This window comes from Epinephelus fuscoguttatus, linkage group LG3 (assembly GCF_011397635.1).
Source record: "Epinephelus fuscoguttatus linkage group LG3, E.fuscoguttatus.final_Chr_v1".
In the NCBI taxonomy this organism is placed as follows: domain Eukaryota; kingdom Metazoa; phylum Chordata; class Actinopteri; order Perciformes; family Serranidae; genus Epinephelus; species Epinephelus fuscoguttatus.
Window position 1 is genome coordinate 41,739,519 of NC_064754.1, and position 15,432 is coordinate 41,754,950.

At 43.1% G+C, this 15,432-nt stretch overlaps 1 protein-coding gene across 2 annotated transcripts in view; it reads left to right on the top strand.

Annotated features, from left to right (window-relative positions):
* Positions 1 to 5,090: 5,090 nt before the first annotated feature.
* Positions 5,091 to 15,432, top strand: part of fam184b (family with sequence similarity 184 member B) — a 33,647-nt gene continuing 23,305 nt past the window's right edge. For both annotated transcript variants that reach the window (XM_049572654.1, XM_049572655.1), the window contains exons 1-2: positions 5,091 to 5,679; positions 14,105 to 14,293. In XM_049572654.1, the coding sequence (XP_049428611.1) occupies positions 5,530 to 5,679; positions 14,105 to 14,293 (339 nt within the window). In that variant the 5' untranslated portion in view covers positions 5,091 to 5,529. The remainder of the gene's footprint in view (positions 5,680 to 14,104; positions 14,294 to 15,432) is intronic.

The following is a 15,432-nucleotide window of genomic DNA, read 5'->3' on the forward strand; positions in this document are numbered from 1 at the left end:
CTAAGACAAATTAATATTCAGAGGATATAAGTTTGTTTTTTGTTTGTTTCATTTATTTATTGTAAACACCAGACATTCTGATTTTGGTAATTGATTAATCGTTTAGTTTGATTGTTTGATTAATTGTTTGTTTGGGTTTTTCAAGCAAAAATTTGAAAAATGTCCCACGTGCCTCTCAAATGTTAAGATTTGATGCCTTTCTCTCTTTTCATTTTAAACTGGACATCTTTGAGTTTTGGACTCTTGATCGAACGAAACCAGAAAACATTGATGGGCCTTTTTTAAATTGTCTTTTTAGGCTTTTTACAGATCAAATAATTATTCCTTGTATTAATCGTACTTGCGTGCACAAAAGCGTTCACTAATGGTGCTACAATATATTCTAAAATAGTCGAGGAGGAGCGGACCAGCAGGATGGTGGGCATGCAGAAGCAGAGAGCATGGATGAGGTGGGAGGGGGCGCTGGACAGGAAGGTGACCTGGGCCGAGCTCTGGCAGGCAGAACCCCGGCACATCAGGTTCATCATCACAGCTGTGTATGATGTCCTACCTAGCCCAGCTAATCTTCATCTCTGGGGCATGGCCGACTCTCCAGCTTGTGCTCCGGGAGAGTTCACTTGAGCACATCCTCAGCAGCTGCCCAAAAGCACTGGGGGAGGGTTGCTATCGCTGGCAGCATGACCAAGTGCTGAAGGCAGCTGCTGAAGCCATCTCCAGAGCTGTAGCCCACAACAACACCAACAAGCACAGCAAAGCAAGAGGAACATCATCTTTGTCAGGGCTGGAGAGCAGCCTCAGTCACAACCCAAACCAGCAGCCGGCCTACTCATCTCAGAGTCTGACTGGGAGCTGAGAGTAGACTTGGGCAAGCAACTCAAGTTCCCGGACCACGTCACAACAACATCCCTGAGGCCAGACATTGTGCTTTCCTGGAGCAATGCCAAGGAAGAGGCTGGAAGGCATGCTGCGAGCCCATAGAAGTGGGGTGCCGAGGCTTTGCTGGCCGCTCGCTGTGCAAAGTTTACACACTGCTTGGCATCACAGGGACTGCGAAGAGGAAAGCCATAAAGAACACCATGGTGGCTGCAGAGAGAGCCTCCAGATGGCTTTGGATCAGGAGAAGTGATCAGTGGAACAGTGCTGCTGGGACACAAGCCAGGGCCTGATCAACCCTGGCTGGGTCACCTGAGTGAGGGCGTCTGATCTTGAAACACCTGAAACGCCCAGTGATCTCAGGCACATCACTGAGGATGTGTCCCAGAGCATCCCAGGATGTATCTTTCATTCATTTTAAATTAATTTTGTGTTTGCTGTACACATCTTAGGGGTTTGCACTGCCTATGAGGAAAGAGTCAGGGAAAAAAGTCCTAAGACACTCTGAGGCACTGAAGAACTGTGAGAGACCCTCTCAATCACACCTCTTAATACATCCATGGTGAGACCACACATTAACAGTTAGTTCACAACACTAAAATTAGATATACTGGCTTTGGTTGGTTTGGATTCTGATTTATCATTTACAAACACAGACAGACCCAGATAATCATGTGCCTTCATTTTGGTTGGATTAAAAAGAAGTCATCAGTAACTAATCTGTTACCATTTCATGCCCCACATTTCAGTCATATATGTTAGTAGTGTGCAACCTCTCTTTGTGCTCTGATGTCCAAGGCCGCAGCTGCCAGGCAGCTGTGGAGGGGTCACAGCAGACAGCTCACCCGTGGGAAGGGCAGGAACAAGTGTCTCCAAAGGCGGACAGGGCGCTCTGTATGGCAACAACAACAGCCATATATCTGTGGAAATCAATTTAATGTAGAAGCTTCTCTGTCAGGCTTCTGCTTTAGACGTGCGTGCGTGCATGTGGGCGTAGGATTATCCGAGAGGTGTATTATCATATTAAATATTTATGCTGGTGGATGCAGGGGATAAAAGTCTCTCCATTAGTCCATACACCTACTATGTCATGAGCCAAAAAGATGTGGAAAAAATGGTTTCTAGTGCTTCTACAAATCCATGAGCACACACAGTAGGTGAATTTAATACATCCAAATGCTTTCCAGAGAGATATACCTCCTGTGTAAAACTGCTTAAACATTTAGTCATCAAACTGGTCCTCAATCCATTTCATTCCTCATTACCTTGCCCTCCTTTACACACACATAGTACAGTACTGATAATCTGAATCGCTGATGCCAAGGCTCGATTACAAACTGGCCCCAGATCCTGATGTCCCTGGGAGCCCCAAGTTCACTATGTGTCAACTGTGATAAGTGTCCATGTCTTAAGGCATCTGTATGTTTTGAACAAACTAGATCGTAACCATAAGACGTGCCATCAGACCGCTTCTGAAGCTAAAGCTGTTTATAACTGCTACAAATGTCCACAGTCAAAGGTGGGGTGAAAAGCCGACCCTCATTCTCCTCCTGCATCCCTCTGCCTCCTCAGTCTCTCTCCAGTAACTCTGTCTTTTGCATCTCTCTGTGCTCTCAAATGCAATGAATCGTACTAATGGGTATAACACACACACTTTTGGACAGTCTCTCCTCGAAGGCATTCATGGTGTTGCACTTGGTTGGATGTATGAAAACTGATGGAGGAATATAAAAAGAGCACTCGAGAGCCAATTGCTGCATGATTGTAAGATTGTTGGTTTTGAAAAGTTTGTTGGACACAAGCCTCAAAATATTGCTCACATGGTTTATAATCCTGAATGGAGTTGTGTTTAATGAAATGACTACAAAATAACTGACACAGAAAATAGGCACAGGTATTTTTAAGAAAGCGGTTTACTGTCTTTTTTTTATGAGCACGTAGGGGATGTGCTTTTTAGTAAAACAATATCCATTTATGTTGAGTTCTTTCGGTTGGATGAAAGACTTGAGCTGTGCTTCAGGAGGGAATGTTTTGTAGCAGATTTTATTTGCCAAGCTTGGGAGAGAAGGCCGAATATTTTGTTTCAGACTGAGCTGTAAAATAACCCGTAGTTTTGTAATGAAATTAAATGTTTGACCACCACAGTTGTGCTTTTGGTGTCGTGTAAACCTATGAGGGTTGGGCACTTTATGTGCATGACACAAAAATAAAGAAAATCAAAATTATCCTAGCACAGAAGTACTGGGTCTCTGTCCAGTGTGTTCACTGTATTTGATTGGGACTTGGAGGTGAGAGGGCACAAAATACATGATACAATGGTGGTGGGTGAATGAGGTTGGAGGGACACAGTAGCTAATTTCTTTCCCCAGCGGCCTCCAGGTTAAACCAACCATATGGCTGTAACACAATTAGGGGCACTTCACCGATTTTACACAAAGAGGTCAGTTTACTCATCATGAGGAATTATATTCAGCTTGTGAAAGCCGTATGTTGTGTTTGGCTCTGCAGGATCTTTGTCAAGTCTGTGAAAATAACCCTAAATTTTTTTTAAACTCTTGATCTTGAAGAAAGCTACCTATTTGTCTCCAACAGAAAGCACCTTAGTGAGACATTTACCAGGCAAACAGTGTCTAATGAAAGATGCTACTGAGTTGCAATATGATGGGCAGGGCGATCAAATCCAATCAAAAAAGCTGTCCTTTAACGTCAGCGTGATACGCAGCTGGTCACTGTTATAGTTTAACGATGGCCGGCAGAGTCAGGGAGAAATGCCTCAGGACAAGAACAAAAGCGAAGGCAGCAAAAGTACGAGTACAGTGAGTGGGAGGTGGGAGACGGGTCCAACAAACACTGACTTTCTCCTGCGAGAGTGGTGGTCACATCCTGTAAGATTATAAACCTGATAAAGCCAAAGCCTGTTATTTTTTCCTAAACCCAACCACATACGTTAGTTGTCGAACGTAAAAAAAAACCCATCAATTTGCAGTGTTGTACATAGTGCCTTTACTTTGAAAGCGACAGTATGCAAACCGTACATTTCCTGTGAAAACGGAAGTGTATTTTGAAAAAAGACAACGCATGTAACAGGCAGGCATCAATAACCAATGCACCCAGGGTACCTTGCACTTCGTATCTGGACATGGAAAGTCCATGACCAAATGTCGATATGTGAGGAGGTCGGAGTGAGAAGGCGTTGTGCATTAATGCGGTGTCAGAATAATCTGAATAATGAGTTCCCCATCGTATTTAATGGCTCACCTCATCTGTTTCCTTTGCCCTTTATTATCAATGTGTTATTTCACATTCTGAGCAATAAAATACGCCACATCTTTTTTGTTGCGTCTGTGTTGTTTCCACATTACAAGTTAAAGCTCATGAACACACTGAAGTCAAGAGAGCAACTATCAGAAGAGGACTTGAATGCACTGTTGGCCTTGGCTGGCAGAGGTCTGGACTGGAGTCCCATTTAGTTTAGTTTAGGTAGTAAGTTTAGTCATTCAGTGCTATTGCAGCACTATGTCATGACATGTTACAGAATCATGAGCACTGGGACGTTCAACAGACTGGCCGTACACAGTGGACATTAAAAAGACTCATTCAAAAAGATCTATTCATTAATTTTTGCCCATTGCTAGCATTATGGGAAGTGTAGGATTCAGTGTTTCTGAAGCGTTACAAATATTAGGGACTAGTGTGAATAACACCCGGCCTCTGCTGCATCTTTTCTTTTGTATGTTTTATGCAAGTCCTCCAACTTCATGCAACTGCAGAACTGAATTGCTGGACTACCCCTTTAAAGTTGGAGCTGTTAGTCAATGAGTGACTTGAGCATGAGTTCATGTGGTTTGTACTTTAAATTGTACAGTAGCCTATCTTTTAGGCCTGTTTCAATGAAAAAAAAAATCTGATAGTAACAGTTTCACACATGGATTAAGCTCAGAGAAAATATGTGAAACCTTCTTTTTCTATGGCAGTCCAGTCAGTATAGTGTAACAGTATACTGTGTGGTGGAATAGGCTGAATACAAGATGCATTTTTCAGTAAAATGACCATCTGTTTAATGAAATAAATAAACAGCAGTCATATGTTTGTGTTGGTCTGATTGATGGAGTAAAATCACACGAGCAGACCCTGGAGACCCCCTCCTCCCCTGCACGGTGATTGATACAGCAGCGCCGGTAGGGGCGGGGCAGCACTGCAGCAGTGCGCCTCTCGAGCTGTCTCCGGTAATGTTCCATAGGATACACACGCCCCTCTCCGCCCCTGCCGCGAGACAGGTGGTTGGACTATATGCCTTCATCCTCGAGCGCTCCCTCTTAGAATAAAAAAAATATCTGTTGACAGTAGGGAAGGGTCGGTTGGCGCGAGCGCGTCCCCGATGGACTTCCAGCGTGTGACCTCCGCGATCACCGGGCGGACAGCGGGAGAGGGGGGCAACAACCGGAACGCACGAGGAGAGCCCCGCCGATCTACTACCAAATGTTTCCCAGCGAATCGCTCGAGCTGCTGTTCACGGGAGGGGGTCTACCGACAGACGAATGAGATGCGCGAGTAAAAAGTTGACGCGATTTTTGGTGGGGATTTTTCATCTGAGAGGCGGCAGGATCATTTGTGACTATCCTCCGGTCTGGGAAGTTCCCTAGGGGGGGTTTCATTATGGCTACAGGCGCCGGTAAGGCTGCACAGCCCCTCGGGCCGAGCTCCGCCGTTAACGGGACTGCGGCAGAGTTCCCGAACATCGAGCAGGAGCTGTACGACTACCAGATGCACAGCAAGATGTGCAAGAAGATCGCTCAGCTCACCAAGGTAAGACCTGCCGGTGACACCGAGAGAGGCGCGCCGCCGGACGCGCTGTCACTGAATCTGTCAGGCTGATTGGATGATCTGATGGCTGCCTTACTATATCTGCCATCGCACCGAAACATAATTACATACTGAGAGGGCGAACTGTAATTATCCTGTGATATATGACACATTAGAGGGACACCAACAGCAAACATGTAAATGACTATAGACATATACAATTGATCCATGGGAGATTATAAACAGGCTGATAAGAGAAACAGGCTGTAGCATAAAATAAAATCTTGCAGTAATAGACACTATACACTAATACATGCTTAATCACCAATATAGGTATGCACTACAGATCATCGTGATCTCTTGGGAGAATGATTGGGAAAGTTGGATCAGGCTTCATTCGTCTTCGTGACTGACACAGTAATCAGACATCAGCGATCACTGAGAGCTTTAGGTGTAGGCTGCAGGTCTTCAGCTATCTCAGAGCCAAACCTTTCAGGGCAGCAATTAGGAGTGATGTAATTATCAGTAAATTGATGGATTATCTTTGCCATGCATCAATTGAGAGCGTAAATGTAAATAAATAAGAGCAATGCACATCTCATAGCAAAGACTGCACAAATGCCAGAGCCCAAACTGCGTTTCTTTGTCTCACCAACAGATAAAAAAAGGTGTAAAGGTGTCAACTAACAGTGATATGAAACCCATAAACGCAGCTAAACCCCATACTGAAGGAGCTGGAACCATTAACTTGATCATATTTGTGATTAAAATGCAATAATTGGGTGATCAATAACATTTTGTCATGATTATAATAATGTCTTTATCAGCACCTACATATCATGCCATGTATCTTCCATGTATCAGTGCGCAGGCAGGGGTGCTTGACAGCTGCAGCAGCAGCAGCAGCAGCAGCAGTGGTATCTGCTCTGGCTTTTCATACAGTAAGCATTGCTATATGGGGATTCTCCCTCCCTGGTGCACAATAATGCTTACAGAAGCAGGGCATGACCCATCGCTTGTTGAGCTATGACAATTACTGATGACTGTGCACTTCCCATCCTCCCTCATGGGCTCACCTACGTGTAGCCTGTAGGTGTGTGTGTGTGTGTGTGTGTGTGTGTGTGTGTGTGTGTGTGTGTGTGTGTGTGTGTGTGTGTGTGTGTTATCCAGGAGCACATGTGTGCAATGCAATACATGCAGCACTTGCGTGTGTTTGTTCAGAAAGCGTCTTCTCAGACACACACAAACAAAGATGACACAGATGAGGGGTCAGCACTTGTGTCTGTGCTTGTTAGGGGGATTTGCCAGCCTAGTCCTTCTACCTCTCCTGCCTCTCCACTGCTCCTTCCATCCGTAATGAAAAAGAAGCCCGGACTTGTTTCTCTCTCTTGAAACTTTATGCAAGCCCTGCCAGCCCCGCTTTAGCTCTTTGATGACCGCAGTAAATAAATCCGAAACCCAGAGCGCTGATGAAATATAAGAATCATCAAATCCGATATTTGGTGTAAGCATTTTCTTGGAGCTTTGGGATGCTGGGCATGTGACACATGGTTTATTTGAGTGTTTTGGGGCGGGGTGTGGAGTGGAGAGGAAGCAGGAAATGGGTCAGCTGTGGTAACCTTATATATTTATTAACCTCTGCTCTCTGTGTGCATGCAGGAAGTTGGTACACACACACACAGTCATGCATTTGTACTTAACACACCTCCTCATGTCGGCCCGTCCCTTTACTCCCCCCCCCCCCCCCCCCTTCATCGACCTCCCTCCCTCTGCTGCTGAGAGTGGTCTGCCCTGGCTGAATGGGTGCTGCTAAAGATAAACCAGTAGCACGTCGGAGTGTGTTTACATGGCAGAACAAGCCAATGGGAAGAAAGCAAGTGCTGACCATGTCAGGCCAGCTGTTGTGAATGTTCACATAAGCTTGTGCGTGAACAGACATGCACACACCCACATGAATACACAGAGGAGAGTAGTCTCTTTACGTGACTCACAGAGATCAACAGAAGCATATTAAAGTGTGTGTTTGTGTGCACATATGTATGCCAACACTTTTGACTGGCAGCTCTAATTCTGTCTGTGTGATTTCCTGTACTTATCTAGCTTACACTGTCACAATGTTCCCTGCTTTGTAATCCAGCACACCCGGTACCCTCTTTTATATGTGTGGAGGTTTGTGTATATGTGTGTGGGTGGGGGGCTGATGTAAGAGAAAGTGTGTGCATGCTTGCTTGTCTCTTTGCCTAACCTCTCCTCTGTGCACCAACCATTCATTCTACATCTCACTCCAGTTTCAAAAAGCCTCGTCCCGGCTCTCTTCTACACTGTAAGACAGAATATTAATTTCATGCTTTGCTGACTATGAAGTTATTGTCAATAAGCATGGGCACTGGCTTGTGAGGCTACATGAATAACATTATCGACTGGCAGGATCAATATGGGGATCTTGAGACAGGATTTACAGTAGCAAGAGGCTCCCGCCGCTCTGACCAAACTGTCATGCCAAGCATCATGAAAATTTATATCCAAACACCTGAATCAAGGTGTGACACTGCCTCATAACACTGACATTTCAAAAATAACAGTTTCATTTTCAGTCTGAAAATAGACTTTGAATAACATTAAGGCGATGCGTAATACTTTTTCACAGTCATACGTGGTGCAAAAGCAAAATTGGTTGCTAAATATCAACACTGAGGGACACTGCAAATCAGAAGCTAATTTCAACAATGTGGAAATGACAAAAAGTGACACTTACAAGATAATAGTAAATGCCAGTTATACAACAATATCTATCTATAGTCTCTAACTTAAAGGGACAATATAGCCTAAAATAAAGAATACATATTTTCCTCGTACCTGTAGAGCTTTTTATCAGTCTAGATTTTTTTGGTGTGAGTTACTGAGTGTTGCAGATATCGGCTGTAGAGATGTCTGCCTTCTCTCTAATATAATGGAACTAGATGGCACTCAGCTTGTGGTGCTCAAAGTGCCAAAAAATACATTTGAAAAGCTCAATAGCAATGTCTCTTTGCCAAAATCAGGACCCAGTTACTGAAGATAATCCACAGACCTTGTTGTGAGCAATTTCATCTAGGAACTATTTTCCTTCTGCCCAACTACACCCACCAGCCGTATCACCAGAGAGAAAAAAGCACACATCCACTGCTAGCTCACCTAGCACCACTGAGCCAGGTAACGTTACAGCTCAGCCGAGGAGGATGCCATTGATGTTTGCCTTTTGCACAGTGATACAGTTAGCAGGGCTAGTTTGGTGGAAAGAAAATAGTTCCTTCATGAAACTGCTGACAGCAAGGTCTGTGGATTATCTTGAGTAACCAGGTCATGATTTCTGGAAAGAGACATTGATTGTTGAGTTGAGTGCCATCTAGTGCCATCATATTTGAGAGAAGGCAGACATCTCTACGGCCGATATCTCCAACACTCTGCAACTCACACAAAAACTATCTAGACTGATAAACAGCACTACAAGCAAGAGGAAAAATATGTATTTTTGAATTTGGGGTGACCTGTCCCTTTGAGATAACATTAGCCTACACAATCCACTTGGTCATAACCAAACCAAGCAATGTTGTTGAACAAGAGTAAATTTTGTTGCTTATAATTTTAACATTTTATTGCTAAGAATGTGTTACTTATTCTTGTTAAATAACTCCCCCTTAGAGTTTAGCAGAGTAAAGATTGATTTTAGATACAGGTAGAAAACATGTAATTTATCATTAAGTGAGAACACAGACATGATGACATGTCTAGATCCAGGGTCCCAGCCTTAATAGCTCATAGGATTAAACTCGCTGGGATTGTGTAATTTAAATTTTTTGCAGGCCTGAAGAGGTAAAACCATCCAACACTTAAAAAAAGCAAGGATTAGCCTAGAGAAAAATCTAAAAATAAAAAATGTAAACACTACAAGCTGAGCAGTTAGAGGAGTCAGCAAACCAGCAAAAGACAGAACAACATTCAGTCAGACCACTTTTCCAGTGAAAGACCCACAGATTTGGAATACCATGCCATCAGATATTGATTTTACAGCTCTCAATACGATGCTAAACTATGGCTTAAATAAAACACTGAACACTGAACTGCAGAAACATACATACTCTCCCTCTTGTGGTTCTTAAAAGTTCTGTATGCAACATTTAGAGCCTTAATACAGCAGCAAAACCCTATTTTCTATGTAAAGATGTAGTGAAGTAATGGTATCCTGAACAGAAAATGAAGTTAGCTAGTTCATTGCAACTGTGCTTAAATGGCAGTTACCACTGATAATGGGACAGCGTCGTTGTGGAAGTGTAGCACCCATGAATTTGCATGTCGTATGATAGCGAAGGTATGATCCACTCTAATCTCACTTTCATTGGCTAGTAGGTTACTTGTTGCCTATGTTGGTTGGGTTGGCTAGGTTTAGGCAAGAGACGTGAGACTTGTTAAGGTGAGTGTAATGGCCGGGCTCCACTGGCTGCAAACGTAAGCGTGACGTCAGCGTAGCGTCGCGGCGTATTCATTTGGGCTCCGCTGACTGCGTACGGAAGCGACACGTAGAGAAGCCAGCAGAGTTGTTTACTGTTTGCCGAGCCGAGAGGCTGCATGTAGGCTGCATGAAATGTTAAAGCATTTTCCACCTAAGTTATTACATATATTTGAGTTATCTACAAGTTTACTGTACTGTTTGTCATCTACTCGCTTTCAAATGTCCGCCACGGACATTTACACAATGTCACGGACAAACATGGGTAAATGCATGAAAAAAAATCATCACATATCACCTCTGATAATGGTTTATTCATTTAAAAACACATTGTGCTCGTTTAGCACACTATTTCATGTAGTTTTTATCTGCTGGAGGGTCGCGCATAGCGCGACAAAAATAGAAGAGCCGCGTAAAATAGAGAGTTGTCGCGCGACAGACGGGGGTTGTCGCGCCGCTCCCGTTGCCGGTGCAGCCGCTGTAATTGATTAACAGGGGGGCGAGGTGCTACGGGACTCGCGCTGCAGATGTGTCGCGCCACTGACGTGCCTGTGGAGCCCGGCCGTAAGACTGTCAGTTTAAGCCAATCAGAGGTAGAATAAGGCAGAGTAGGGCGAGTCATGCAAAACATAAATTTGTATGTGCCAAGCGAGCAGCTCCACTGAAATAAATAGGTGCCATCTTGCATCAGTATCTAGGTATCTTTTTAAATCTATGGACCAGACAAATCGTATGCTCTGAGTTTTGCATACATCACTTTTAATTGTTGTTTTCAGTAATTGTTGCTTCAGTTACTGTCTGTAGTGGTTGTTTTATCCATGTTTGTTTTTAAGTTTGTCCCTATGCTTATATTTGAGTGTTTTAGTACATTGCATTGGTTGTATTTCATTTTATTTTCTGTATTTATTTATTTATTTATTTATTTATTTATTGGCATTTCAGCTTTATTTGATGGTGAGAGAGACATGGAAGCCTGGGAAGAGAGAAGGGCATGACATGCAGTAAGAGGCCTGGGCTGCTGCAGTGAGGACTCTTCCGGGGCGCCCTATCTTTTGCATTTTATTTAAATGTAACAATGCCTACAGTATCCCTGCCATATAAATGAATAGAATAAAACATTTTGTAGGTCTTCTGAAGGGTCATCCAGTAAAATTTTTTTTGAAGAGTTTGGCATGTTTGGTGGTTGGTGGACTTGACCTTAACCCCACTCAACAGATATGGGATGAACAGGAAGAACGACTATGAGCTAAACGAGGGCAAAATTCTGCCATCAAGTCATGAAGTCTTGTAGAAAGCCTTCCCAGAAGGGAAGTGGATGTTCAGCAATTGCATATGGGTCTAATGTTTGGGTATTTACATCATTTTGGACATGTAGCGTACCTCGAGGTGTGGGGATGCTTGCTAAATCGTCCTCTCTCTTTCTCTGTCCTGCTATATTTTCCTCTTACCCCACTTGCTCTCACTCGCAAACTGGCCAAAGAGGACAGCCAAGAACAGGACACACACACTGCCCTTAGAGGTTGCCTGCAATTCAGAGTCCCCTTCAGTCCTCTGAGTCACAAGTTCATGAGCCAAAGGTCATGCAGAGTGACGTTATTGAATAGCTAGTGTGACATACTGTCCAAGGGTTTGACTGGTAGAACAGAGGGAGGCAGGTTTGTCTTTAGGATTTGGAAAGATGTCACATCCGTCATCAATATCCGTCGCAATATTATAAGAAATACATCATAGATCAATGGAGATTGGCAGTGTCGAGACTATGTAAGTTTGTATGTGTAAGTGAGAGGTGGTCACACACACACACACACACACACACACACACAGAGGGAATGTCCGGCAGTGCTGTGCCAGCTGTGTGCTGCAGACAGAGAGGCGTCTGGGTAAAATATGAGCCTGTGTGTCCCCTGCATACACCCATACACATGCACATACACAAACACACACACACACTCCTCTGTGGGGGGGTAAGTGAGCCATCAGGGTCAGTAGGAGCAGATGATGACACTGTAGACACGGCGTAGAGGGTAAAGTGAATAGTGGGGAGAAACAGGCCATATTTAAAGTGTTAGTCACAGCCTATATCGGGAGGAGGGGGAGAGACTCCTCACATGCAGACAGGCAGGAGAATCACTGCATGAAGCTGCAGTGCCCGGACTATATTAACTCACAGGACTCTGGTTACAGAAGATGCATACTGTTTGTCAGTGTTGCTGTTTAACCTCTATTATTTGTGTTTGGGGATTATTGTGTTCCATGTCCGTCCGTGTCAGTTTAATATTTGTTATCATAAAGCTGCCAGCTCTAAATATTGGCTCCATAATGTCTGTGTTTGTGGACAAGTGTTGGTGTCAGTTTTCCTACTGTTTGTGATGTACTCCTGTTAAATGAATATAAGGGATACAACCACACAGTGTATCATCTGAATCATTGAGGATGTTAACTGTAACCAGGTCAAATTCTGTTTTCTGAAGAAGGCCTGATTAAGACATATGCATTTAGATCCTTTCAGCCACGTAAAGAAAAAAAGGAAAGTAAAACAATGAATAAAATCTAGACTAAAGTCCAAAAGAAAGAAGAGTTTTACACTCAATATGTGCTTACAAATCAAATGATGAGGCCAGTTGTAATCTTTTCTTATCAAAGAGGGAAAATCTATTACTCAGTCTGCAAAGAAATCTTCCAATGTCAGCTTAAACTCAGCAATGACTGGCTGTTTCAGCTTTAAATTATTCTGCTCTTAGTTCCAAAAATAGAGGAAATGCTACACAAAAGCACTTTTTCCTCAATCTCTTGGCCTGAGGGACAGAAAACTCCAAAACTTCAGCTACTGTCTAAAAATAATAAATAGAATAATAATCACAAAGACAGCCCTCAATAACTTTGTAAGACTATACTAATTAACCAAGAATACAAAACATAATGATGAGCAAGAGTAATTGAAGAAGTATTTCACTGCTGGACAGATGGTCTTTTCATAAAACTAGGTTGTCTATGAATGGGGAAAGACGCAGATACTTTTGAAATTGGTGCTATGTGACCAGGGAAAACATAGGAAAAGGGCTGTGGTATTCACTTTTGCTCAAGAGGTAGAAAACTACAACTACCACTGTGCCACACCGGACCAATAAACGCTCCTGCTGGTGGATGATGGAATGCGAGTTGCTCGTCGGAAAACAACATGGTGGCCAGCTAGTAACAAACAATCTCATATTAATATTACCATGTTTCTGAAAATATTCTAGGTAAGAAATAGGCTCTCTCTCTCTCTCTCTCTCGCTCTCTCTCTCAATCCATTTCCAGAGCTAGCGAGAAATCCACCAGACAACGCAGTTTTTTGCTTGCTGCCGGGCTGTTGCTCGAACTACAGATTGTACTTCCGTATTTTTGTATGTCTGCCATCACCACAGACAAAGATTATAAAAGCGGATCAAGAGAGAGAGCTGCCCCTCTCTGTCTTTCTCTCTCTTTCAAACTCAGGTCAAACTGTAAAACTAGGCAGTGCTGATTAAAGAAACCAAGATTCAGTTACTATATTGCCTTTTATCTGATGAGCAAATGAGCAGGGAGATCCGGAGTGCTGGTAAGATGGAGGGAACTTTAACATAGTTCATTTAAACATACTACATAAACAACATACCACGTTGTTATGATACAACCTGGTTGAAAATCAGCAAAGCCTCCCTGTTATAAACATGAAGAAAATCTGTTATCTACAGTCTCTGGGACACATACACTGTGAAAGGCATGTCAGTATGAGATACAACCATAATCATCTGTCAGGGAAATTGAAATGCTGGTGATCACCTCCTGTTTGGCTGCAAAGAAAAAGCACGACCCATCCCTAAAAGAGATGATGAACAGTAACAGTTCAAACATATGTTTAAGGCAGAAATGTGCAACGACTGTTAAATCATTTTCTTGCCTGTTGTTGACACTCTCCAGGTGATTTATTCTCTGAACATGAAGAATGAGGAGCAGGAGGCGGCCCTGCAAGCCTTGAGTCACGCCCACCACGAGGAGTTGCACCGCATCCTGGTGGAGACGTGTCATGAAGGGGAGGGATCAACGTGGAGGACGCGCCTCCTTGAGCTGCAGGACTCTTTGGATGAGCAGCAGAGAGTGGGAGCCCAGGTGTGTGTATGTGTGTCTGTGTGTGTGTGTGATGCATGTTCATGTATGTGCACTATTACCCTCCTGATCAGGAGATAAACTGACCTCATTGAAGGGCACGATGTATCGCTGTAATTTAAAGTGTAAACTCCCAGCGGGATCAGCACATCAAACCCGCCCCTCATGTGACCTACAACAGTCAACCTAACCTTCAGATAGCCTAAGACTTCATGCCTAATTTACATGCTGTGCACCACAATACAACAGCAACATGAATCATAAATACCCGCATGACTTTATTATGAGCTCTTTGGGAACAGAATGCACCGTAACAACTAAAGAGATAAAAAATGTACATGCACCTCAAATTGTTATTTTGAAATGTGTGACCATGCTCATTTGTCTGGTTTGTTTGTCGTCTGTCATTTTGCTTTCCTGTTTTAGTGATTAGATGTTTTATGCTGCAAATTCAGGAGCATGTTTTGTTGTTGTAAGCAACAAATAAATCCCAACATGAAAGTCATTTAATGACTTCACCCTATGGGCTCTGTTTTTGTGAATTTGGTGATCAGAGCTATAAGCACAAAGTTAGTGCAGTGCAGTGCAGAATGGGCTAGATCAAGATGAATGTTAGTTTATTGATTGTTAGTGGGAGGAATACATTATCATTATCAAAGTTGAGGCAGACAAGTGCCAGAGTGCTACTGATGCAAATACTACGACAGTATTAAACTAGACTGTGGAGTTAAACGAAGTCTTGTACTGTGTCCACGGAAGTTTTGATTTTTATTAGCAGTTGTGTTAAAATCACATATCAGCAAACATCAAAAACAGTTGCAGTCAACAGTTTAAAGGGGACAAATCTGCTTTTCTGTTTTTTTGTGTCTTATATATGGCATTACAATGAAGAATGTTCATATTAATGTATGTAAAAGTAATCCATGTGAGCAAAAACCTCAGAATACAGAATTCTGCTTTGGCTACAGTATGGCGTCATAGTGTGCTGGATTTCTTTATCATATTCCTGGTTGAACATGTTCTGCAGTGTTTAAAAGCTTTTACAGGTGATTTTTCATGGTAAAAAGTGCAGCAAATCTCCCTTACAGTCGTTGCCCCACTGCAAATACAAGGCTAACATACATGTAGCTACATGCTAATTT